The sequence below is a fragment of the Nerophis lumbriciformis genome, linkage group LG31 (assembly GCF_033978685.3).
Source record: "Nerophis lumbriciformis linkage group LG31, RoL_Nlum_v2.1, whole genome shotgun sequence".
Classification (NCBI taxonomy): domain Eukaryota; kingdom Metazoa; phylum Chordata; class Actinopteri; order Syngnathiformes; family Syngnathidae; genus Nerophis; species Nerophis lumbriciformis.
The window spans coordinates 10,163,246-10,189,943 of record NC_084578.2 but is presented as its reverse complement, the minus strand read 5'-3'; the positions used below and the strand labels follow the sequence as shown (position 1 = coordinate 10,189,943).

The 26,698-nt window shown below is 40.4% G+C and overlaps 1 protein-coding gene across 3 annotated transcripts in view; it reads left to right on the top strand.

The window, feature by feature from the left end:
- Window positions 1–26,698, top strand: part of pard3bb (par-3 family cell polarity regulator beta b) — a 432,163-nt gene that overhangs the window by 218,279 nt on the left and 187,186 nt on the right. For all 3 annotated transcript variants that reach the window (XM_061926590.1, XM_061926589.1, XM_061926591.1), the window contains 2 exons: window positions 8,549–8,764; window positions 25,006–25,231. In XM_061926590.1, coding sequence (XP_061782574.1) covers window positions 8,549–8,764; window positions 25,006–25,231 — 442 coding nt within the window. The remainder of the gene's footprint in view (window positions 1–8,548; window positions 8,765–25,005; window positions 25,232–26,698) is intronic.

Below are 26,698 nucleotides of genomic sequence, written 5' to 3'. Positions count from 1 at the left end.
GACTGGCCTGCCTGTAGTCCAGACCTGTCTCCCATTGAAAATGTGTGGTGCATTATGAAGCCTAAAATACCACAACGGAGACTCCCGGACTGTTGAGCAACTTAAGCTGTACATCAAGCAAGAATGGGAAATAATTCTACCTGAGAAGCTTCAAAAATGCGTCTCCTCAGTTCCCAAACGTTTACTGAGTGTTGTGAAAAGGGAAAGCCATGTCCTTGGGTTAGAACAATATCTTTCTGTTGATTACCATACATGAGAGAAAACCGAAAACCCTTCATGTGGCTTTCCCCCTTACACAGTGGAGTTTTACGAGCCTTCTTCTTGGTAGGTTTCAAAGACAGTGTCTGTCTTCTCATCAGACCCTCAATGTAGCACAAAGTTTTTGTGATAATTTAAGAAACAATTAATCTAACATTAAAAAAAACACAAAATCCATACTTTGGAGCAATGTTCACGGACTCGAGTATTTGGCTTGTTTGCTTTCGGTCGCAGGCGAGCGGTGATGATGGTGGTTGAGCGAAGAGTTGTTTGATGTCGGATGCTAGAAAATGTCCGATTTGTTGCAACAGTCTGCCTTATGTGTCACTAATGTCATATTAATGCATATTTATTTTTCTGATATTTTCGCGATCGACCGGTCGGGTCCCAAAGATCGACTGGTCCATCGCGATCGACGGGTTGCCGACCCCTGCTCTACTCCCATCTGGCGGCTGAAGTAGATTGTGCAAGTCCCTAATTCGTCACGTTTCACGTGTCAGGTACACCGTGTTGAGGAAGACCATATATTTGAGCGATTGTCCAGGGTTTTCACTCACAAATTCAAGGTACATTTGCAGCCCTGGGACGGGATTACGCACATGCAAATTTTTCACAGCATTATTGCTGTTAATGCATTATATAACACCACGAGTTTGGAGACTTTCGAGTCGGTCGAGCACAACTCCAATGGAGTATTTTTCGACAAGAAGGCAGCTAATTGTTATATTGTCATCCATTAAATTGATGGCTGTTTTTCTGCATTGAATTATAATTACAGCACGGAGGTGGGCATAATGTGTGGTGTGTTTATGGATGTGAGTGTCAGCAGTCACGGCCCTTGTCCATCTCTCCTCCGAGTTGCCAGTGTACATTATGCATGCATGTGTTGTGTGTGTGTGTGTGTGTGTCAGTGTGGGTGGGCCAAAATTAATGCCCCAGTCATGGTCGTCATCAGCCCTCTCATCTGAGGACAAAATACACACGCATACAAACACGGCAAGACCAGTCATGCGTATAGGGAATCATTATCTTAAGTGATTCTGGTTTAGCTATCATGAATCAAAGTGGCATCGTATCGACAATCCACAGCCAGCAAGGAATTTTAAATGTGTGTGTGTGTGTGTGTGTGTGCATAATGTTAACCTGTACAAATGTATTTTGAGCTGGCAGTAAGCCGAGTCAGGCTCGCCACTTTCCATTTGATTTCCCTTCCTCTGTGTCACCACGTTCCCCAGAAAAAAAAAAAACTAATTTGCTCCCATCCGGGTGGTATTCTTCTGTCCCTTTTGTCCCTGGCGGCCCAGTGTTATGTCCAAAAAAAAAAAGCCTTGTTTGTGACAAAAATGAAGCATTACAGTATATCCCGTATTTTTCGGAGTATAAGTCGCACCTGCCGCATACTTGCCAACCTTGAGACCTCCGATTTCGGGAGGTGGGGGGTGGAGGGGCGTGGTCGGGGTGGGGCGGGGGTGTGGTTGGGGGCGTGGCTAAGAGAGGAGGAGTATATTTACAGCTAGAATTCACCAAATCAAGTATTTCATATATATATACAGTATATATATATATATATATATATACACATATATATACTATATATATATATACACATATATATATATATATATATATATATATATATATATATATATATATAAAATAAAATAAATAAATATATATATATATATATATATATATATATATATATATATAGCTAGAATTTACTGAAAATGAAGTATTTTCTTATATATATATATATATATATTAGAGATGCGCGGTTTGCGGGCACAACCGCGGAGTCCGCGGATTAGATTTTTAAAATTAGATTTTATCCGCGGGTTGGGTCGGGTCGGGTGGTTGAAATAAAAAAAAATTAGATTTTAAATAGATTCAGGCGGGTGGCAGTTAAACCAATTGGTAAATATATATACATAGTTAAATGTTGTTACCCACATACGAAAAACGAGCAGGCACCTGCAGCATATGCCACAACAGAAGAAAAAAAAAAAAAAGAGATGGACACTTTTACGGAGCGGAGAAGGGACGCCTCGCCGGGGTCCGGGACCGAGGCCCCTTCCCCCGAGAGGGCCCCACCGGGAGCCGTAGCTGAGGCGATCCGCGAGAACGGGCCCGACGCATGTCCAGGGTCACCACCGCGCCCACCGCACCGACACCCCGCCTTGTCCGCCTTCGCCGCGGCCGGGCGTCACGCGCAGCAGGTAAGCAGCTTACCTGCCCGCCACCCTCGTGGCCGGGGGCTCGTAACAGGGGTCACTCCGCGCGCTCCGCCCACGCAGCTTACCTGCCCGCCGCCACCCCTGTTGCCGGAGGCGCGTAACAGGGGTCACTCCGCGCGCAGTGCGCTCACGAAAGGGGTGGGGCTCACCCTGGTTGATATAGACAGCAGGACGGTGGCCATGGAAGTCGGAACCCGCTAAGGAGTGTGTAACAACCCACCTGCCGAATCAACTAGCCCTGAAAATGGATGGCGCTGGAGCGTCGGGCCCATACCCGGCCGTCGCCGGCAGCGAGACGCGCTTGGAGGTGCGCTCAGCGTGGCTCCCATATGATTGCGCACTGGTGTGCGTCTGGGTCGTGACAGCGTGGCACGCGAATGTCTGTGCTGCATTGGATCAGTCTCCTTTCTTTAACAGGCAAAAGCTTTATAACCGCACTAATGCCTTGCATCGTCTATATTAGATATATAACAACGGGCGGGTGCGGGCGGGTGCGGTTCTGATCAAATGTTACATCGGGTGGATGGCGGATGGTTGACGACTTTCTGATGCGGTTGCGGATGAAATAATTGCCTATCCGCGCATCTCTAATATATATATATATATATATATATATATATATATATATATATATATATATATATATATATATATATATATATATATCAAGAGGGACAGAGACAGCCACAGTGCATGTGGATCACATGTTACCATGGCGAGAAAACATGGAGAGACTGCCTGTTATCTAGTCTTCACCAGTTGCACAAAATGTGCCATCAGTACAACTGGACAGTGCTGTTTCAGTTCCATCATCAGGACCATCAGTGAGTCAGACACAAACTAGTCTCATCATTGAACCAGATTCAAGGGCTGCTGAGTTGCCATCATCAGAACCCAGATCACCCACAACAAAAACCCCACCAGTGATCCGCAGGTACCCAGAAAGGTTTCGAGTACCACCAAAAAAAACTGAATCTCTGAAGACAGTATAAAAATCTGTGTTAAAGATGTACAAATACTGTTTGTATAATAAGCATGTTATTGTTTACAAATGAGGGTTAAGAGTTCAGTACTAAAAATAAAAAAGAATGTGGCTTAAGTACAGTTTTTTAATTGAGCTGCTGCATTTTTTGGTTGGGTTGTTTATTTATTTTGAGTAACTTCTACAATTCTAAAAGGGGAGGAATGTAATAGAGTGATCTATGTTTGTCTGTTGCCATCGCCTGGTGAATGTTGGCAATAGCGTACTGGGGTTACTTTTTGGTTGGCCAACGATTTACGTGGTGTTGCGCACCTGACGTCAAGTGTGTGAGTCTGTTCTGAAGTCTACAGTAAAGAGACGTACTTCATCACCTCGCCTGGTTATTGCCTCCAACTCAATATATTACAACAACATTGCTCCATGCGGACCCTCCAGGTCTGCATGGAGCTGGAGGGGGCGTGGCCTCCAGGTCCGCCTGAATTTCGGGAGATTTTCGGGAGAAAATTTGTCCCGAGAGGTTTTCGGAAGAGGCGCTGAATTTCGGGAGTCTCCCGGAAAATCCGGGAGGGTTGGCAAGTATGACCTGCCGAAAATGCATAATAAAAAAAGAAAAAAACATATATAAGTCTCACTGGAGCCCGGCCAAACTATGAAAAAAACTGCGACTTATTGTCCAGAAAAATACGGTACATGCTTTATACAGTGTATATCCATACATTTATCGTATTATAGAGCACACCGGTATACAAAACCCCAAAACCAGTGAAGTTGACACGTTGTGTAAATCGTAAATAACAACAGAATACAATGATTTGCAAATCCTTTTCAACTTACCGCATTTTTCGGAGTATAAGTCGCACCGGAGTATAAGTCGCACCTGCCGAAAATGCATAATAAAGAAGGAAAAAAACATATATAAGTCGCATTTTTGGGGGAAATTTATCTGATAAATGCCAACACCAAGAATAGACATTTGAAAGGCAATTTAAAATAAATAAAGAATAGTGAACAACAGGCTGAATAAGTGTACGTTATATGAGGCATAAATAACCAACTGAGAACGTGCCTGGTATGTTAACGTAACATATTTTGGTAAGAGTCATTCAAATAACTATAACATATAGAACATGCTATACGTTTACCAAACAATCTGTCACTCCTAATCGCTAAATCCCATGAAATCTTATACGTCTAGTCTCTTACGTGAATGAGATAAATAATATTGTTTGATATTTTACGCTAATGTGTTCATAATTTCACACATAAGTCGCTCCAAACTATGACAAAACCTGCGACATATAGTCCGAAAAATACGGTATATTTAATTGAATAGGCTGCAAAGACAAGATACACAATATTGCCAAAAGTATTTGGCGACCCATCCAAATGACGAGAATCAGGTGTCTTAATCACTTGGCCCAGGTGTATAAAATCAAGCACTTAGGCATGGAGACTGTTTCTACAAACATTTGTGAAATAATGGGTGATTTCCAGCGTGGAACTGTCACAGGATGCCACCTGTGCAACAAATCCAGTTGTGAAATTTCCTCGCTCCTAAATATTCCAAAATCAACTTTATTATAGGAAAAGGGAAGAGTTTGGGAACAACAGCAACTCAGCCACCAAGTGGTAGGCTACGTAAACTGACAGAGAGGGGTCAGCGGATGCTGAAGCGCATAGTGCAAAGACTTTCTGCACGGTCAGTTGCTACAGAGCTCCAAACTTCATGTGACCTTCCAATTAGCCCACCTACAGTACGCAGAGAGCTTCATGGAATGGGTTTCCAAGGCCGAGCAGCTGCATCTAAGCCATACATCACCAAGTCCAATGCAAAGGGTCGGATGCAGTGGTGTAAAGCACGTCGCCACTGGACTCTAGAGAGGTGGACACGCCTTCTCTGGAGTGATGAATCACACTTTTCCATCTGGCAATCTGATGGAGCAGTCTGGGTTTGGAGGTTGCCAGGAGAACGCTACATTTGGTACTGCATTGCGCCGAGTGTGGAATTTGGTGGAGGAGGAATTATGGTGTGGGGTTGTTTTTCCAGGAGTTGGGCTTGGCCCCTTAGTTCCGGTGAAAGGAACTTTGAATGCTCCAGGATACCAAAACATTTTGGACAATTCCATGGGATGGCACTTCAAGTTCATATGTGAGTAAAGGCAGGTGGCCAAATACTTTTGGCAATATAGTGTATTTAATGTTCGAACTGAATTTTTTTTTGATTTATTCTTTGCAAATAATCATTAATTAGAATTTAATGGCAGCAACACATTGCAAAACAGTTGGTACAGGGGCATTTTTACCACTGTGTTACATGGCCTTTCCTTTTAACAACACTCAGTAAACGTTTGGGAACTGAGGAGACACATTTTTGAAGCTTTTCAGGTGGAATTAGTTCCCATTCTTGCTTGATGTACAGCTTAAGTTGTTCAACAGTCCGGGGGTCTCCGTTGTGGTATTTTAGGCTTCATAATGCGCCGCACATTTTCAATGGGAGACAGGTCTGGACTACAGGCAGGCCAGTCTAGTACCTGCACTCTTTTACTATGAAGCCACGCTGTTGTAACACGTGACTTGGCATTGTCTTGCTGAAATAAGCAGGGGCGTCCTTGATAACGTTGCTTGGATGGCTACATATGTTGCTCCACCTTTCACACCTTCACAGATGTGTAAGTTACCCATGCCTTGGGCACTAATACACCCCCATACCATCACAGATACTGGCATTTCAACTTTGCGCTTATAACAATCCGGATGAACCGAGTAAGTTTTAGAAGAAAACAATATTATTCCATATATTAGCCGCACCGGACTATAAGCCGCAGATATATCAGTTATTTACACAAAAAGATTTTGTAATTTGTTTATTTACAAACCTTAATTGTTTCCAAACGGTGCCTGTAACATGGCAGTAAAACGGCTGATCCAACAAAACAGAAGTCATCATCATAGACCCACTCGCTGTGGAAGGTAGCTCTCCAATCAGCTAAACAGGCTCAATAACTCAATAAATCCACTTCCTAGGTACCCGGAATCGGTACCGTATCGGTACAAATGTGAATGGTACCCATCCCTATTGACAATTATCCATTTTTCGACAACTCAACTCAACTCTGATATACAGTACCTTTTAAGTATGTTTAAGCTTAGTCTCCTCCTGTTGTCATCACGATGCATTTTTCTCTTTGCACAATTCATCAAAATTCAGTTATTAAAATGTCTCCACGGGGACATTTTGCTGAATTTACCGACGAATTTTTGAAACTGAAACAATACAAAAAGAAAACAATACTTTACATATACTGTATTAGCTGCACCGGACTATAAGCCGCAGATATATACGTTACGAAATGAGTTATTTACACAGAAATATTTTGTAAATGTTTATTTACAAACCTGAATTGTTTCCAAATGGTGCCTGTAACACGGCAGTAAAGCGGCTGATCAAACAAAACAGAAGTCATCGTCATGGACCCACTAGCTGCGGAAGCTAGATCTCCAATCACCGAAACCAGGGGTGCTCACACTTTTTCTGCAGGCGAGCTACTTTTCAATTGATCAAGTCGTGGGGATCTACCTCATTCATATATATAATTTATGTTTACTTATTTATGAAATATATGTTTTTGTTAACAAGTTAAAGGTGTTTAATGATAATGCAAGCATGTTTAACACATATAGTTAATATTGTTAATACATTAAAGGTGTTTAATGATAATACAAGTATGTTTAATACATATAGTTAATATTGTTAACAAGTTAAAGGTGTTTAAAGATAATGCAAGCATGTTTAACACATATAGTTAATATTGTTAACAAGTTAAAGGTGGTTAAAAATAATACAAGCATGTTTAACACAAATAGTTATTATTGTTAACAATTTAAAGGTGGTTAAAGATAAAACAAGCATGTTTAACACATATAGTTAATATTGTTAACAAGTTAAAGGTGGTTAAAGATAAAACAAGCATGTTTAACACATATAGTTAATATTGTTAACAACTTAAAGGTGGTTAAAGATAATACAAGCATGTTTAACACATATAGTTAATATTGTTAACAACTTAAAGGTGTTTAAAGATAATACAAGCATGTTTAACACATATAGTTAATATTGTTAACAAGTTAAAGGTGGTTAAAGATAATACAAGCATGTTTAACACATATAGATTCCTTTCTTTCATGAAGACAAGAATATAAGTTGGTGTATTACCTGATTCTGATGACTTGCATTGATTGGAATCAGACAGTGGTGCTGATAAGGTCCGCATTTTCGAATGGAGGAGAAAAAAAGTCCTCCTTTCTGTCCAATACCACATGAAAGTGGTTGGTTTTTGGCATCTTATTTGTCCAGCTTCCGTACTCCTTTGTATACACTTTACAAGAAATACATTGTCGGCAAACTCCGTAGCTTGCTAGCTTGTGCACGCCAGCTTTCTGAGACTCTTATTTTGGTAGCGCAGGCAGGATGAAGCAGAGCTTTTATTGTGCAACTGTGCAGTCGGTCTTTGGAGTTTTGACGACAGGTACGGCGCCAGAGTTTGTTGAAATAAAGTGTTTCTCGCCTTCCAGTCGGCAATTTTAATGAGCTGGCAGCAGCCAGTGTCATCTCAGAAGACCCTCGGGTGCCGTGAATGTCAATCAAGTGACGAAAGTGACGTCATAGTGAAGATTTATGATCGCTCATTTTTAGGACTATTTTTTTAATGCCTGGCTGGTGATCGACCGACACACCCTCCGAGATCGACCGGTAGATCGCGATCGACGTAATGAGCACCCCTGACCTAAACAGACTCAATAACTCCACAGTGACGTTTTGGTTTGACCACGACTGTAAATCCAGAAAACTTATCGTACGCATGAATAAATTTCGATGTATAAGTGTAAACGCTCAAATCTGACCACATTCCTTTTTTACATCACAATCAACTTGAAATTGACCGCCGACATATGCCTGGCTGGCCACGCGCAGACCCCGCCCCCTTATAAACACTGCACACCACTTTATAAAATATTGGCATTTGAGTAATTAGTTTAAAAGTGCCTCATATACCGCATTGTGTTCTTTCTTTAGATCAACCGAGCGCCGACGGACTCGGCCCTTCTCTCGGCTTGAAGAAGTCCTGTTCGTTGGAGAGTCTGCAGACGGCTATGTCAGAGGTCAGCAGGAAAAGCGAGCTCCTGCCTTTCCACCGTCCTCGGCCGAATATGATCCGAGGGAGGGGTTGCAACGAGAGCTTCAGGGCGGCGATTGACAAATCCTACGATGGGCCGCCTGAAGATGATGACGGTGAGTCTGGCGTTCAGGTAACTGGAAGTACGTTTGCACGAGTTGAAATCAAAATCCTGCAATCCCACCATGAGTTTAAAGTCTATGAATAACAGTTTATAACAAATCAACAAATGTACACAATGTAAAATTGATTATTATTCTACTGTCAATATCAGCTTGAATTCTGTTTTAACATGTTATTCTTCTTCTGTTGTTTGGATAATTTACATACATTTTGGGCATACTTGCCAACCCTCCCGGATTTTCCGGGAGACTCCCGAAATTCAGCGCCTCTCCCGAAAACCTCCCGGGACAAATTTTCTCCCGAAAATCTCCCGAAATTCAAGCGGACTCAGGTCCTCCACAATATAAAAAAGCGTACCTGCCCAATCACGTTATAACTCTAGAATGATGGAGGGCGAGTTCTTGGTTTCTAATGTGGGTTTATTGTTAGGCAGTTTCATTAACGTCCTCCCAGCATGGCAACAACACACAACAACAGCAGTCACTTTTTTGTATACCGTAAAGCAGTTCGTCTGCCGTAAACAGCAATGTTGTGACACTCTTAAACAAAACAATACTGCCATCTAGTGCATTTGATGAAAGCACTTTTGTGTGTGCCACAAAGCAATGTCAGAGAGGGTGTTCAGCATGGTTCGAAAAATAGTGACAGAGAATAGAACAAGGATGGACAATTCAACCCTTAACTCAACAATGAGTAGATGAGTGTTACGTGTGTGTATATGTGTAAATAAATGAACACTGAAATTCAAGTATTTATTTTATATATATATATATATATATATATATATATATATATAGCTAGAATTCACTGAACGTCAAGTATTTCTTATATATATATATATATATATATATGAAATACTTGACTTGGTGAATTCTAGCTGTAAATATACTCCTCCCCTTTTAGCCACGCCCCCAACCACGCCCCCGACCACGCACACCCCCACCCCCTCCCCCCACCTCCCGAAATCGGAGGTCTCAAGGTTGGCAAGTATGGTTTTGGGTGATACCACAAATTTGGGTGTGGACCCAATACCAAGTAGTTACAGGATCATACATTGGTCATGACTAAAGTTCTCCTGTGTCCAGGGATGTATTTCCTTAGTTTATAATCTATAAAAAAAAAAACCGACTCTGGGCACTCCCGCTGGAAACCCGGAAATGCTCCCGTGCATATAAACCAACAACAAACGCTCCAACAATTTGCTCGGCGGAGCGAGCACGTTCAAACAAATTATGAAGTAGCTTAGACACGTTAACAACACTTTTCTTCTTTTCTCAACCGCCGTGGTTTGCCCGTGCTGTGAAGCCCCGACGAACAGCCTACAAAAGCAGGGGCGCCCAAAATACAGACGGTAACATCGACCTTGCACCGAGGGACCTCTCAAAGACTCGCCAAAATAACGGACGTAATAACGTTTTATTTGGCCAAAGATATTTCTCCTATTACCGTTTTTTACGAACCATAGGGCGCACCGGATTATAAGGCGCACTGCCAATGAATGGTCTATTTTCGATCGGTTAAGGAGTCATATATATATATATTTTTCTAAATGTAAAACACTTCCTTGTGGTCTACATCAGTGATTTTCAACCACTGTGATATATTGCCTGGTGTGCCGTGGGAAATTATGCAACTTCACCTAATTGGTCCAAAAAATATTTTTTGCAAATCAATAGTCATAATAATGTGCCGTTGTCTAGTGCCTGTGCTGTGTAGAGCTTGGCAGGGTAACCATGTAATACTCCATATCAGTAGGTGGCAGCAGGTAGTTCATTGCTTTGTAGAAGTCGGAACGCGTCGAGGATGGTTTGTCGTGATCCCAATAGGCAGAGCACAGCGGGAGACAGCGTGCAGGTAAAAAGGTATGTAACGCTTAAACCAAAAATCAACAAAAGGCAAGTCCCGCTAGGAAAAGGCACTGAAGCATAGGGATGGCTATGTAAAACAAAAGTAAAACTGAACTGGCTACAAAGTCAACAAAAACAGAATGCTGGACGACAGCAAAAACTTACAGCGCGTGGAGCAAATACGGCGTCCACAAAGCACATCCCGTACATGACATGACAATCAACAATGTCCCCACAAAGAAGGATAGCGCACGCACAACTTAGATAGTCTTGATTGCGAAAACAAAGCAGGGGCGGGCAATAGCGCTCAAAGGAAGGCGTGAAGCTGCTACAGGAGAACACCAACAAAACAGGAAGGGTCACCAAAATAACAGCGCAAGACAGGAACTAAAGCACTACACAGGAAACAACAACAAACTCAAAATAAGGCACGACAACCTGGTGGAGGTTAATTTTTTAACCTTTTCTGCTGGTGGTGTGCCTCCGTATTTTTTTTATGAAAAAAATGTGCCTTGGCTCAAAAAAGGTTGAAAAACACTGCTCTACATAACATGTAATGGTGGTTCTTTGGTCAAAATGTTGCATAGATGATGTTTTACAGATCATCTTCAAGTCGCTTTCTGTTTTTTGGGCGGTCTTATTTATGTGGCTCACCTTCGGCGGCGTCTTCTCCCCGCCATCTTTGTTGTAGATGTGTAGCGTGCAAGGACGGGAGTCGAAGAAGTGTCAAAAGATGGCATTAACTGTTTTAATGACTTTACTTCAATCAATAACGGAGCAGCATCTCCTCATCCGTGGCTCACTAGTGCAACAACAAGGCCAGAAATGTGTCCCGTGAAAAAACGTCTTAACCGTAACTATAATAACTAAAGTTCCTTGGGTGAATAATGTAAACTCACTTAACCGGTATGTTTTAGCGCTCTCATGGCGAGTTTGCTGACAGATATAAGTAAGAACTTTACACTACTTTATATTAGAAATTAGGATGCATGTCCCATAACAAGAAGATAAAGAAAAAGAAGACTACGGTGTCAGCACAGACTACAAAGGCGGACTCGCGCAATTTTTCAGGACTTATGCAGATCCCAAATACAAATCAGCAGGTACCAGGTAAGAGAAGTTGCGTTTGCATAACTTCGCCAGATAATATGTCTTACCTTATACACACACCATAATAATACTCATATGTTTAATGTGCCGACAATCCATCAAGCGGTGTGGCTTCATAGCTTACCAAAGTCGTACTAAAACATTTTGATAGATTTTTGAGCGCCGTGTGTAATTTTATATATTTTCAATGGAACATATAAAATGTTGGTGTTGTTTGCTTGAGTCATATTGCAGTCTACACGTATCTCTTATGTGTGACTGCCATCTACTGGTCACACTTATCATTTCACTATGTACCAAATAAAATAGCTTTGAGGTCAGTAAGCAAAACCAGAATGATGATACATTAGGCGCACCGGGTTATAAGGCGCACTGTCGAGTTTTGATGGGAAAAAAGGACTTTAAGTGCACCTTATAGTCCGGAAAATAGGGTAGATTTTTTTTTACCTTTAGGGCCCTCAAATTTAGTCTCGTCATATATAAGTCATATTTTTTTTTTTATTGAACACTTCTATATATCAACTTCAAGTCTATCTGTCGATACAAATGTTTGTTTTTTTATGCCTTTTTTGCAAAACCCCTGTTGTTTTATGGCAAAAACACAAAATATGCATTATTTTCCCAAAAACTTATTTTGAAAATTGAATTTTTAATGTGAAGTAATTTGATTTTAAAAACATCAATAATCCATCACAATCATTTTTATTCATTTATTTATTTTTAACATTGACAGTTTTATTTTATTTTTTTATTCCAATAAAATTATTGGGGATCCAAAAGGGCCTCACTTATAAAAGTGATACAAATTTGTCATGCATATTTTATCTACTTTCAACACTTAAGTTTCTAGATCAACTTCAGATGTATCCTTCGATTATAAGTTTTTTCAAAACTAATACAACATATAGATTTTTTTTTATTTTTTTTTTACCTTTAGGGCTCCCCTCAAATTTGGTCTGGGGGACCCAAAAGGGTCCCAGTAATAAGAATGTTAAAAATAAGTCATGTATTTAGTTTTTATTCAACGCTTACAGTGAATCTGTAGATCAACTTCAGGTCTCTCTGTCAATACATGTTTTTTGTTTGTTTGTTTTTTTTATGTCTTTTTTGTGAAACCTCAGTTTTTTATGGCAAAAACACAAAATACGCATTATTTTCCCCAAAACGTATTTTAAAAGTGGAATATTTGATGTGAAGTAATTTCAATTTAAAAACGTCAATAATTCATTTATAGTTCGGAAAATAGGGTAATACTGTGGGCAGTACAATGAAGGTGGTCTTTATGATCGCACTTTGCAATGGCATATTTATTTTAGTGAGCCCTTAGTCTTTTGTACATTTTATTTCATTATCAATAAAGTCTTTTTATTAGTGCATTTTGAAATGTAAGCCAAGTTCACACTGTTTTTTTTTTTTCGTTTTCACAAGGGCAATACAATATTTTATACTTACCAGTAAATAATCTTCATTAATAATCGTGATTTCAATATTGGCTTAGACTGAGGGAAAGATGGGCCAACGGGCCTCTACGACCACCACTTTGCCAACATTCACACACCAGTGTGGGTGGCGTTGGAGACTGGGATGGATGAACGTTGGTTCCAACCAGAAACCCGCCGCTCTTTTAATTGACCATTAAAATGTAAAGTGTGCCAAGCTTTGCAAAAAAACCAACCAAAAAACACACATTTTAAGTTCCTTTCTTTTTGACCTATCTGCAAGTCAGCATTTTTTTTTTCATATTCGTACTGCTCATTACTACATTTTAGAAGCTGGACACCTACTTTGTGCAATGTTGCATTATCGTCCATTTCCTTAAAACTCTTTTTTTTTTGTACAAACCCCGTTTCCATATGAGTTGGGAAATTGTGTTAGATGTAAATATAAACGGAATACAATGATTTGCAAATCATTTTCAACCCATATTCAGTTGAATATGCTACAAAGACAACATATTTGATGGGGTTTTTTTTGCAAATAATCATTAACTTTAGAATTTGATGCCAGCAACACGTGACAAAGAAGTTGGGAAAGGTGGCAATAAATACTGATAAAGTTGAGGAATGCTCATCAAACACTTATTTGGAACATCCCACAGGTGTGCAGGCTAATTGGGAACAGGTGGGTGCCATGATTGGGTATAAAAGTAGATTCCATGAAATACTCAGTCATTCACAAACAAGGATGGGGCGAGGGTCACCACTTTGTCAACAAATGCGTGAGCAAATTGTTGAACAGTTTAAGAAAAACCTTTCTCAACCAGCTATTGCAAGGAATTTAGGGATTTCACCATCTACGGTCCGTAATATCATCAAAGGGTTCAGAGAATCTGGAGAAATCACTGCACGTAAGCAGCTAAGACCTTCGATCCCTCAGGTTGTACTGCATCAACAAGCGACATCAGTGTGTAAAGGATATCACCACGTGGGCTCAGGAACACTTCAGAAACCCACTGTCAGTAACTACAGTTGGTCGCTACATCTGTAAGTGCAAGTTAAAACTCTCCTATGCAAGGCGAAAACCGTTTATCAACAACACCCAGAAACGCCGTCGACTTCGCTGGGGCCTGAGCTCATCTAAGATGGACTGATACAAAGTGGAAAAGTGTTCTGGGGTCTGACGAGTCCACATTTCAAATTGTTTTTGGAAACTGTGGACGTCGTGTCCTCCGGACCAAAGAGGAAAAGAACCATCCGGATTGTTATAGGCGCAAAGTTGAAAAGCCAGCATCTGTGATGGTATGGGGGTGTATTAGTGCTCAAGACATGGGTAACTTACACATCTGTGAAGGCGCCATTAATGCTGAAAGGTACATACAGGTTTTGGAGCAACATATGTTGCCATCCAAGCAACGTTACCATGGACGCCCCTGCTTATTTCAGCAAGACACGTGTTACATCAACGTAGTAAAAGTGCGGGTACTAGACTGGCCTGCCTGTAGTCTAGACCTGTCTCCCATTGAAAATGTGTGGCGCATTATGAAGCCTAAAATAGCACAACGGAGACCCCCGGACTGTTGAACAACTTAAGCTGTACATCAAGCAAGAATGGGAAAGAATTCCACCTGAGAAGCTTAAAAAATGTGTCTCCTCAGTTCCCAAACGTTTACTGAGTGTTGTTAAAAGCAAAGGCCATGTAACACAGTGGTGAACATGCCCTTTCCCAACTACTTTGGCACGTGTTGCAGCCATGAAATTCTAAGTTAATTATTATTTGCAAAAAAAACCATAAAGTTTATGAGTTTGAACATCAAATATGTTGTCTTTGTAGTGCATTCAATTGAATATGGGTTGAAAATGATTTGCAAATCATTGTATTCCGTTTATATTTACATCCAATTTCCCAACTCATATGGAAACGGGGTTTGTATATTACTGATACTTAGTTGAAATAGTGTTATGTTTCCACCACCTTTCCAACTTGCCTTCACCCATGCACTATCTATCTGCATTTTTGTCCTGCTAGATTCCTACCACGATGCTGTGGAGACAAACAGTATAAAGCAATGCAGCCGACTGCCCTTCACCATTTGATTCAATATTTGGCCAGGCTATTAAATATTTATTCAGGAGCTAAATACTCTCTGCTCGGTTTGCTTTCGCTGAGAGGCGTGGCTCAATTCCCAGTAGTGTTATTAGCAGCAAACTCTTATCAGTCAGCAGCAGAGTAATGAGACTGCCTGTTTCAGATCACTACACCACACACAGGATGCCACTAATAGGGCACGTCAACACCGCGCACACGCGCCGGCCTCCGTCTCTCACCGTGCTTCTAATTGTCCAAAACTTTTTGCAAGCTGCTGTTAATTGACAGAGAACAGTTCTCCAAAGTGTTCTCGAGTTCGGTGAAAATGTTTAACTTGGCCATTGTTAAATGCGCCGTAGCTGTGACGGACGACTGGAAATGCAAACACATATATAGTTTACATACACTTGTAAAGAACATAATGTCATGGCTGTGTTGAGTTTCCAGTAATTTCTATAACTCTTATTTTTTTGTGATAGAGTGATTGGAGCACATACTTGTTGGTCTCAAAAAAACATTCATGAAGTTTGGTTCTTTTATGAATTTATTATGGGTCTACTGAAAATGTGAGCAAATCTGCTGGGTCAAAAGTATACATACAGCAATGTTAAAGGCCTACAGAAACCCACTACTACCGACCACGCAGTCTGATACTTTATATATCAATGATGAAATCTTAACATTGCAACACATGCCAATACTAAAGTGCAATTTTAAATTTTGCGCGCAATATCCTGCTGAAAACGTCTCGGTATGATGACGTCAGCGCGTGACGTCACGGATTGTGGATAACATTTTGGGACAGCATGGTGGCCACGCTATTAAGTCGTCTGTTTTCATCGCAAAATTCCACAGTATTCTGGACATCTGTGCTGGTGAATCTTTTGCAATTTGTTCAATGAACAATGGAGACAGCAAAGAAGAAAGCTGTAGGTGGGAAGCGGTGTATTGCGGACCGGCTGCAGCAACACAAACACAGCCGGGTGTTTCATTGTTTACATTCCCGGAAGATGACAGTCAAGCTTTACCATTGGCCTGTGGAGAACTGGGACAACAGAGACTCTTACCACATACCTGCCAACTACTCCGGTTTTCCCGTAATTAGTACGGTTTTCATCAACCTATTCCGGGTTACGGTTGCAGTGATAAAAAAATACGGTTTTTCATTAATTAAAAACAAATATTTTTTAAAAATGCGCGAGGCTATTTATAGCACCGCTGCCAAGCACGAGGCACCTGTTGCCATTGTTTCCAAACGAGCGAACGATCATGGAATCAGCCGGAGAAAAATCGCAAACGAGTCTTAAACCGAAAAGAAAACTGCAGTCATTCCGTGAAGAATATTCAAAAGCCTATCCGGGAATAATTATCCGTTCCAAAAAGGGTGAAAACTACGCGAATTGCACCTTGTGCAGACAAGATTTTTCGATCGGACACGGAGGAATTAGCGATGTAAAAGACCACGTTGGGACAAAAAAACACAAGTCTAATGCCGTTGCTAGCGATACAAGTGGAAAACTTTCAACGTTTTTCGGATTTTAGCCACAAAAAGGTAATGACACCAATGTTATCTATTGGAATTGTTTAGTACTGTTATACTGTTAAAAGTGTTTATACTATTTATGCTTTCAAGTCCAAGTTGAAGAAATCTTGTTAAATGTTGACAGCATAACTACCAAAATACAGAAGTATGTCCTTAATATTTTTGCAGTGCTATTTCTGTTGAAAAGTTAAAATGATTACATTAGAGATGTGATGTGCCACTTTTCAAGTGTCTGATGGCTTAAATTAATTTTCATTAATTTTTCATATTTTGAATTCTTTTGAAAGGCTTACAAAAAAACTACATTTGAATTGTAATTCCATGCTATTGACAGGACTATTAATTTTAATGAAGTTAGCTTACCATGTTTACAGTATGATAATTGTGATAGAAATGTGAATTTTAGGCACAGAATATTTTTTACAATTGAACAAGGCAGTAGATTATACAAGCTTGGACAGAAAGTTAATAATGACACCAATTTTTTTTTAAATGGAATTGTTTAGTACTGTTTTACCATTTGTTTACTGTAAAAAGTGTTTATACTGTTTATACTTTCAATTAACAAATTGAAGTCTTGTGAAAGGTTGACAGGATAACTGGCATTAACTGTCAAAATAATTTCAAACTATTGAAGTTAGCTTACAGAATAAACATGTCAATCAACCCATATGATTTTTGCTGTAATATTTTTGTTTTGAAAAGTCACTGTGACTGATAGAAAAGTGATGGTTTTAGCAACATTTTAACCTGTCTGAATGCTAATAATCATTTTGCGTCGGGGGGCGAAGCCTGAACCCCCCACCAGGACTTTGTCCTGGACCTACCGGGGCCTGCGGCCCCTGGACCCTGGCTACTAGATTTTTCTGATTTCAAAAGTTGGCAGGTATGTTACCAGGAGGACTTTGAGTTAGATGCGCAGACGCGGTACCGTGAGTACGCATGCAGCTGCGGCTTCCAAACATTTGATCGCTTGCCCGTACGTGCGTGCCGCTATGTGCATGTCACGTACGTAACTTTGGGGACTTTGGGGAAATATATGTGCTGTATTAGGGCTGGGCGATAAAACAATAACAATATATATCGCGATAGACATGTGATCAATATCAATAGAAAATGGGGTCGATAGAACGTTCGATAATTTCACTGAGTTCTGTTAGAAAAAAAATAGGAAGAAATGCCGAGCCGGAACCGCACGGCATTCTGGGGGGTGTAGGCAGAGGAAGGGCTTTGGCCTCTCAACCTATCACGGCCGAGCCTGAACCGCAAGGCATTCTGGGAAATGCTAACAGGAGAAAAAAAAAAAAAAAAAAGCAACAACGGCGAGCTGATGACGAGGAGTCAAACAAAACGGGAATATGAGCGCGGCAGCACGAGAGGAAATTGTAAATAAAAAAGGAAACGTCACGTCACCAGTTTGGCAGTATTTTGGATTTTTTTAAGTCCGATACGAATCAGAGTAATACTGTCTGCAAACTTTGCAAGGTCGTCGTCCCGACCAAGTCTGGGAACACGACAAACTTATTTTACCACCTGAGCCGCTCTCACCCGCTGTATCAAACAGTCACAACCATCTACATCAGCCGGTGCAAGTGGAACAGCACCGAAGCGGCAACAACAGACCACCATCGAGAGGTACTCGGCAGCAGTGCCATACCACAAAAATTCAAAACATTATAAAGAAATAACGGATGCTGTGGTGGATCAATTAGCGGAGGACATGCTACCTACTTATATTTAAAATAAAAGTATTTAAATTCAGCCTTTTTTCTCCTGGTCTTTATTTAGAAAAGTTTTTTTTTTTTTTTATCAATAATTATCGATATCGACTGATATGAAACACTTATATCGTGATACATTTTTTAGTCATATCGCCCAGCCCTATGCTGTATGAACTTTGGGGAGGTGAACGGTACTTTGGGCTGTGGGATTGAGTGTGTTGTGCAGGTGTTTGAGTTGTATTGGCGGGTTATATGGACGAGAGGGGGGAGGTGTTTGTTATGCGGGATTAATTTGTGGCATATTAAATATAAGCCTGGTTGTGTTGTGGCTAATAGAGTATATATACGTCTTGTGTTTATTTACTGTTTTAGTCGCCTCTCACAGCATCTTCCCTATCTGAATCGCTCCCACTGCCCTCTAGTCCTTCACTCTCACTTTCCTCATCCACAAATCTTTCATCCTCGCTCAAATTAATGGGGAAATCGTCGCTTTCTCGGTCCGAATCGCTCTCGCTGCTGGTGGCCATGATTGTAAACAATGTGCAGATGTGAGGAGCTCCACAACCTGTGACGTCACGCTACTCGTCTGCTACTTCCGGTACAGGCAAGGCTTTTTTTTATCAGCGACCAAAAGTTGCAAACTTTATCGTCGATGTTCTCTACTAAATCCTTTCAGCAAAAATATGGCAATATCGCGAAATGATCAAGTATGACACATAGAATGGACCTGCTATCCCCGTTTAAATAAGAAAATCGCATTTTAGTTTGCCTTTAATATTTGCTTACATGTCCCTTGGCAAGTTTCACTGCAATAAGGCGCTTTTGGTAGCCATCCACAAGCTTCCGGTTGATTTTTTGACCACTCCTCTTGACAAAATTGGTGCAGTTCAGCTAAATTTGTTGGTTTTCTGATATGGACTTGTTTCTTCAGCATTGTCCACACGTTTAAGTCAGGACATGAAAAAAGCTAACATAAACATTTTTTTTTTTTAAAAACACTATATGGAGCATGAAAAATATTCCTGCAGTAAACTATTTAGTATTTTACATTTGAGGTTTGTTTTGCATCATCCTAATAACTTCTGAACAGTTCCAGTTATGATAACATAGCAATTAACAGCAGATAATTAACATATTATACGTTTAGTGCTTAGTATTTTCAACCCGTGTTTGTCACCCTAACTGGCATTTAAATGAATGCCAGTTGAGTTTTTCCTTGCCCTGATGTTGTTGTGGCTTGTGCAGCCCTTTGAGACACTTGTGATTAAGGGCTATATAAATAAACATTGATTGATGAGTGATTGAATTTGGGAAGGCCAATCTAAAACCTTCAATCTAGCCTGATTTAGCCATTCCTTTACCACTTTTGACGTTTGTTTGGGGTCATTGTCCTGTTGGAACACCCAACTATGCCCAAGACCCAACCTCCGGGCTGATGATTTTAGGTTGTCCGGAAGAATTTGGAGGTAATCCTCCTTTTTTCATTGTCCCATTTACTCTCTGTAAAGCACCAGTTCCACTGGCAGCAAAACAGGCCCAGAGCATAATACTACCACCACCATGCTTGACGGTAGGTATGGTGTTCCTGGGATTAAACGCCTCCCCTTTTCTCCTGATAACATTTTGCTGGGTATTGTGGCCAAATAACTACATTTTTTGTTTCATCTGACCACAGAACTTTCCTCCAGAAGGTCTTATCTTTGTCCATGTGATGTCAGATGAAACAAAATGGAGCTGTTTGGTCACAATACCCAGCAATATGTTTGGAGGAGAAAAGGTGAGGCCTTTAATCCCCGGAACATGGGTATAAATTGAAGGTCAAAGTTAACCAACTTCTCGGTTTATGTGCACAACCTTCTACTATCCAGGTGAGAGGCATGGTTTATAATCTAGAATTCACTTTCACCAACTCAGAGGCGATGCAGCAGCTAGCATAAGCTAGTTAGCACTATTTTGCCTATGAAGCGTCCTAAAAAACATCTAAAATCCATTATCATAGTTTTATACACACATTGTAAGTACCGTATTTTTCGGAGTATAAGTCGCACCTGCCGAAAATGCATAATAAAGAAGGAAAAAAACATATATAAATCGCACTATGAAAAAAACTGCGACTTATAGTCCGAAAAATACGGTATATATGTAATGTAGTATCCGTCACATTCATAATAACATGTAATATTTACGCATTTTGCTCGTTTTAAGCATACGGCAGCGTATTAATTTAACAAACGTTTGATTTTACCTTCAAAAACAACAACAAAACTACTAATCATTGCGGACTTCATGAGAGACAACAAAGACTACTTGAGGACGAATGATGATCCAGAACCTTATATTTTTGAGCCTGAATATAAGGAGGACGATCTACAAGTTTTGGAAGCTGTGTGCTAAATAGATTTGGCTTTAGTGAAACACTAAGCATCATGTAGCAGTATTGCTAAGTGCTGAACAAGATATACAAACTACGAAAATAAAAAAACAATCACTTACTGTACAATGTCTGCTCTCACTGGGATAATGACTGATGAGATGTTGATATATTCCAGAAGAATTAAGAATTAATTAAGCATTGTAAGTATATATGTAATGTAGTAGCCGTCACATTCATAATAACATGTAATATTTACGAATTTTGCTCATTTTAAGCATACGGCAGCGTATTAATTTAACAAACGTTTGATTTTACCTTCAAAAACAACAACAAAACTACTAATCATTGCGGACTTCATGAGAGACAACAAAGACTACTTGATGATCCAGAACCTTATATTTTTGAGCCTGAATATAAGGAGGACGATCTACAAGTTTTGGAAGCTGTGCTAAACAGATCCAGCTTTAGTGAAACACTAAGCATCATGTAGCAGTATTGCTAAGTGCTGAACAAGATATACAAACTACAAACATAATAAAACAATCACTTACTGTACAATGTCTACTCTCACTCGGATAATGACTGATGAGATGTGGATATATTCCAGAAGAATTAAGAATTAATTACCGTATTTTCCGCACCATAAGGCGCCCTGGGTTAAAAGCCGCGCCTTCAATGAACGGCATATTTCAAAACTTTGTCCACCTACAAGCCGCCCGGTGTTGTAAGCCGCATCTAACTGCGCTAAAGGAATGTCAAAAAAACAGTCAGATAGGTCAGTCAAACTTTAATAATATATTAAAAACCAGCGTTCTAACAACTCTGTTCACTCCCAAAATGTACGCAAATGTGCAATCACAAACATACGTATATCAACATGGACAGAGCTGCGTGAAAAAAGCCACCCGGCCTCTTCGCGTAAACTTAAACTTACCTTAACCACTCGCTCATCTCTTCTTCATCCATCCCTTCGAGTTAGCTTTTTATGATGACGCCGGCTGGAAAGGTCTCTTTTGGCAAGGTCTTCCTTTTGAATATCATCATGGGTGGAAGTTTCTGGCCATTAGCATGGCAAGCTAGAACCACAGTGAAGGATGACTTCTCATTCCCTGTGGTGCGAATATTCACTGTACGTGCTCCCGTTGTATCCACAGTGCGTTTCACAGGAATATCAGTTGCTGTGAAATAGTAATCCGTGTGTGGATGGAGAGATTGCGTCTTTTCATGAACCGGATTCCTGACGCTTAGTAGGAGCCATTTTGTGGTCTTTACAGATGTAAACACACAAAGGAAATGAAACGTACGGTGATATCCGCGCGCTTTTTCTTCTTTTACGCGGGCGGGTGGTTGCTTACAGTAGAAGAAGAAGCGCTTCCTGTTCTATGGGGGCGGGTGCTTACCTTGGCGGTTGCTTGCGTAGAATAAGAAGCGCTTCCTGTTCTACCGGGAAAAAAGATGGCGGCTGTTTACCGAAGTTGCGAGATCGAAACTTTATGAAAATGAATCGTAATATTAATCCATATATAAAGCGCACCGGGTTAAAAGCCGCACTGTCAGCTTTTGAGTAAATTTGTGGTTTTTAGGTGCGGCTAATAGTGCGGAAAATACGGTAAGCATTGTAAGTATATATGTAATGTAGTAGCCGTCACATTCATAATAGCATGTGATATTTACGAATTTTGTTCATTTTAAGCATACGGCAGCGTATTAATTTCACAAACACATCACAACGTTTGCTTTTACCTTCAAAAACAACAACACAACTACTAATCATGGCAGACTTCATGAGAGACAACAAAAACTACTTGAGGACGAACGATGATCCAGAACCTTATATTTTTGAGCCTGAATATAAGGAGGATGATCTACATGTTTTAGAAGCTGAGTGCTAAATAGATTTGGCTTTAGTGAAACACTAAGCATCATGTAGCAGTGTTGCTAAGTGCTAAACAATAAATGCAAACTACGAAAATTATAAAACAAACTCTTATCTTCCTGTTCAGATGAAGAAATAATCATAACCCCTACAAAGAGTTTACAAAACGAGCGTCTTTTTGTGTCTTTCTCGCCAAAGTTAACCAGCTTCTCGCATAAGCTAGTTAGCTCTCTTCGATCACGGCGCAGCTAAAAATAGTTTGTCTGTGTTATCGCTTATCATAACAATACTTGGTTAATATTCAGGCCAGGAAATCTTATTTCAGAGGGCGGAATTGTGTACTCCCAGGAGCTGCATTGTTAGCCACCTCTTACTTGCCGCATTTTACGAGTTAGAATGCATGAACAAAAAAAAACCCTGCGTGTTTTACATAAGGACTGTGAATAACAGTCAACATTTAGGTTTACAGGCTCTGCATCGTCCGTGAGATTTTTAGTAGAGATGTCCGATAATATCGGCCGATAAATGCTTTGAAATGTAATACCGGAAATTATCGGTATCGGTTTCAAAAAGTAAAAGTAATGATTTTTTAAAACGCCGCTGTACGGAACGGTACATATCCGGTAAAACACGGACGTAGGGAGCAGTACAGAGTAGTTGCGTCTCCCAGTCAGCAGCCCCTCCCCTCTCCCCTCTCCCACACACAATACAGAAGTTGACGACTGCAGCATGAGAGGTTTATTGGCGACACTTGATGACCTCATCAAACCGCCGCGAGCCAAGCATAACAACAACAAGAGTGTGTTGTTGCCGGTGCTGTAGCCGTGGCTAACAAGCGAGCTCGCTCGGTGACTAACGACACCATGTCTATGGTTTGGGATTATTTTAAAGTGTCTCGGGCAATTTGCAATGACTGCAAAAAGTTGGTTATGCGAGGAGGAACCAAGACGTCTTCCTTTAATACGAGCAATTAGATCTCCCACCTCTTCAAGAATCATGAGGAGCTACACGATGAATACAACCTTCATTGTTTTTGTAGCTGTTGTTTTGAGGCATGTTTAAAAAAATTAAAAAAATAATGCACTTTGTGAAAGTCAAAGTATAGTACTTCCCATAGTTCAGGGGTCGGCAACCCAAAATGTTGAAAGAGCCATATTGGACCAAAAATACAAAAACACATTTGTCTGGAGCCGCAACAAATTAAAAGCCATATTACATACAGATAGTGTGTCATGAGATATAAATTGAATTAAGATGACTTAAAGGAAACTAAATGACCTCAAATATAGCTACAGATGAGGCATAATGATGCAATATGTACATATAGCTAGCTTAAATAGCATGTTAGCATCGATTAGCTTGCAGTCATGCAGTGACCAAATATGTCTGATTAGCACTCCACACAAGTCAATAACATCAACAAAACTCACCTTTGTGCATTCATGCACAACGTTAAAAGTTTGGTGGACAAAATAAGACAGAAAAAGAAGTGGCATAAAAGACGTCCTAGAAAGTCGGAGAAAGTTATACATGTAAACAAACTACGGTGAGTTCAAGGACCACCAAAATTAGTAGAACAAAACGGCGCTCGCCAAATACTCAAATCAGTGAAGCATGTTTAATATAAACAGTGTGCTTTGTAACAATTAGGGAGGTTTGTGTCATGTTTGTCCTCCTACAGAAACCATATTAAAACAAAAACGTTTTTTTTTCCCCCTCATCTTTTTCCATTTTTCATACATTTTTGAAAAAGCTCCAGAGAGCCACTAGGGCGGCGCTAAAGAGCCGCATGCGGCTCTAGAGCCGCGGGTTGCCGACCCCTGCCATAGTTGTAGTGGGTAATAGGATTATCTCATGTCCCAATTTCCAAGCTGCTGTTTTGAGGCATGTTAAAAAAAAAATAATGCACTTTGTGACTTCAATAATAAATATGGCAGTGCCATGTTGGCATTTTTTTCCATAACTTGAGTTGATTTATTTTTGGAAAACCTTGTTACATTGTTTAATGCATCCAGCGGGGCATCACAACAAAATTAGGCATAATAATGTGCTAACTCCACGACTGTATATATCGGTATCGGTTGATTTTGGAATCGGTAATTAAGAGTTGGACAATATCGGAATATCGGATATCGGCAAAAAAAAGCCATTATCGGACATCTCTACTTTTTAGTTATTACAGCTCAGCTGTCTTATAAACACAATATGGAATTCTTCTATTATGTTTCGACTTTTTAGACGCATCGGAGCAGAGTTCGGGACGGGAAACGCCGGCAAGCAGCTCATCGCGCCAAGGAGCGGGGGACCTAATGGAGGAAAAGACAAAAGCCGACAAGAAAAAGAAAGTGAAAGTAAAGAAGAAGGACAAGAACAAAGTCAAAGGAAAAGAAAAAGAGAAGAAAAAATCGGAGGAGTCCGAGGAGACCGAGAAGAAGTCGAAGAAAATAGGTTTCAGCCTGTTGAGGTAATTTGTATTCCCCTTTTTCTTCATCTTTGGCAGTAGTCAGAATAATGTTTCTCACTGGGGCTTCGGAAGATGAATGCAGAATGCAGTGATTAACCTGCTAGTATACCTGCATCCATCCAACACTTTTTTATGTCCTCCCTTGTGCAAGCTGCTGTGTAACGTGTCGTACAAGGAAACCTCAATTTACACACCTCATTGGGTTTTAACCTAGACAAGTTTGTATAGTGAAGCACAGTTCTCCATAAGAAACACTAACCACGTGTACATGGACAACATTTATTTAATCAAATCATCATTAACATTACAAACCCCGTTTCCACATGAGTTGGGAAATTGTGTTAGACGTAAATATAAACGGAATACAATGATTTGCAAATCCTTTTCAACCCATATTCAATTGAATGCACTACAAAGACAAGATATTTGATGTTCAAACTCATAAACGTTGTTGTTTTTTTGCAAATAATAATTAACTTAGAATTTCATGGCTGCAACACATGCCAAAGTAGTTGGGAAAGGGCATGTTCACCACTGTGTTACATGACCTTTCCTTTTAACAACACTCAGTAAACGTTTGGGAACTGAGGAGACACATTTTTTAAGCTTCTCAGGTGGAATTATTTCCCATTCTTGCTTGATGTACAGCTTAAGTTGTTCAACAGTCCGGGGGTCTCCGTTGTGGTATTTTAGGCTTCATAATGCGCCACACATTTTCAACGGGAGACAGGTCTGGACTATAGGCAGGCCAGTCCTCTTTTACTATGAAGCCACATTGATGTAACATGTGGCTTGGCATTGTCTTGCTGAAATAAGCAGGGGCGTCCATGGTAACGTTGCTTGGATGGCAACATATGTTGCTCCAAAACCTGTATGTACCTTTCAGCATTAATGGTGCCTTCACAGATGTGTAAGTTACCCATGTCTTGGGCACTAATACACCCCCATACCATCACAGATGCTGGCTTTTCAACTTTGCGCCTAGAACAATCCGGATGGTTCTTTTCCTCTTTGGTCCGGAGGACACGACGTCCACAGTTTCCAAAAACAATTTGAATGGTTCACTCGTCAGACCACGGAACACTTTTCCACTTTGCATCAGTCCATCTTAGACGAGCTCAGGCCTAGCGAAGCCGACGGCGTTTCTGTGTGTTGTTGATAAACGGTTTTCGCCTTGCATAGGAGAGTTTTAACTTGCACTTACAGATGTAGCGACCAACTGTAGTTACTGACTGTGGGTTTCTGAAGTGTTCCTGAGCCCATGTGGTGATATCCTTTACATACTGATGTTGCTTGTTGATGCAGTACAGCCTGAGGGATCGAAGGTCACGGGCTTAGCTGCTTACGTGCAGCGATTTCTCCAGATTCTCTGAACCCTTTGATGATATTACGGACCGTAGATGGTGAAATACCTAAATTCCTTGCAATAGCTGGTTGAGAAAGGTTTTTCTTAAACTGTTCAACAAT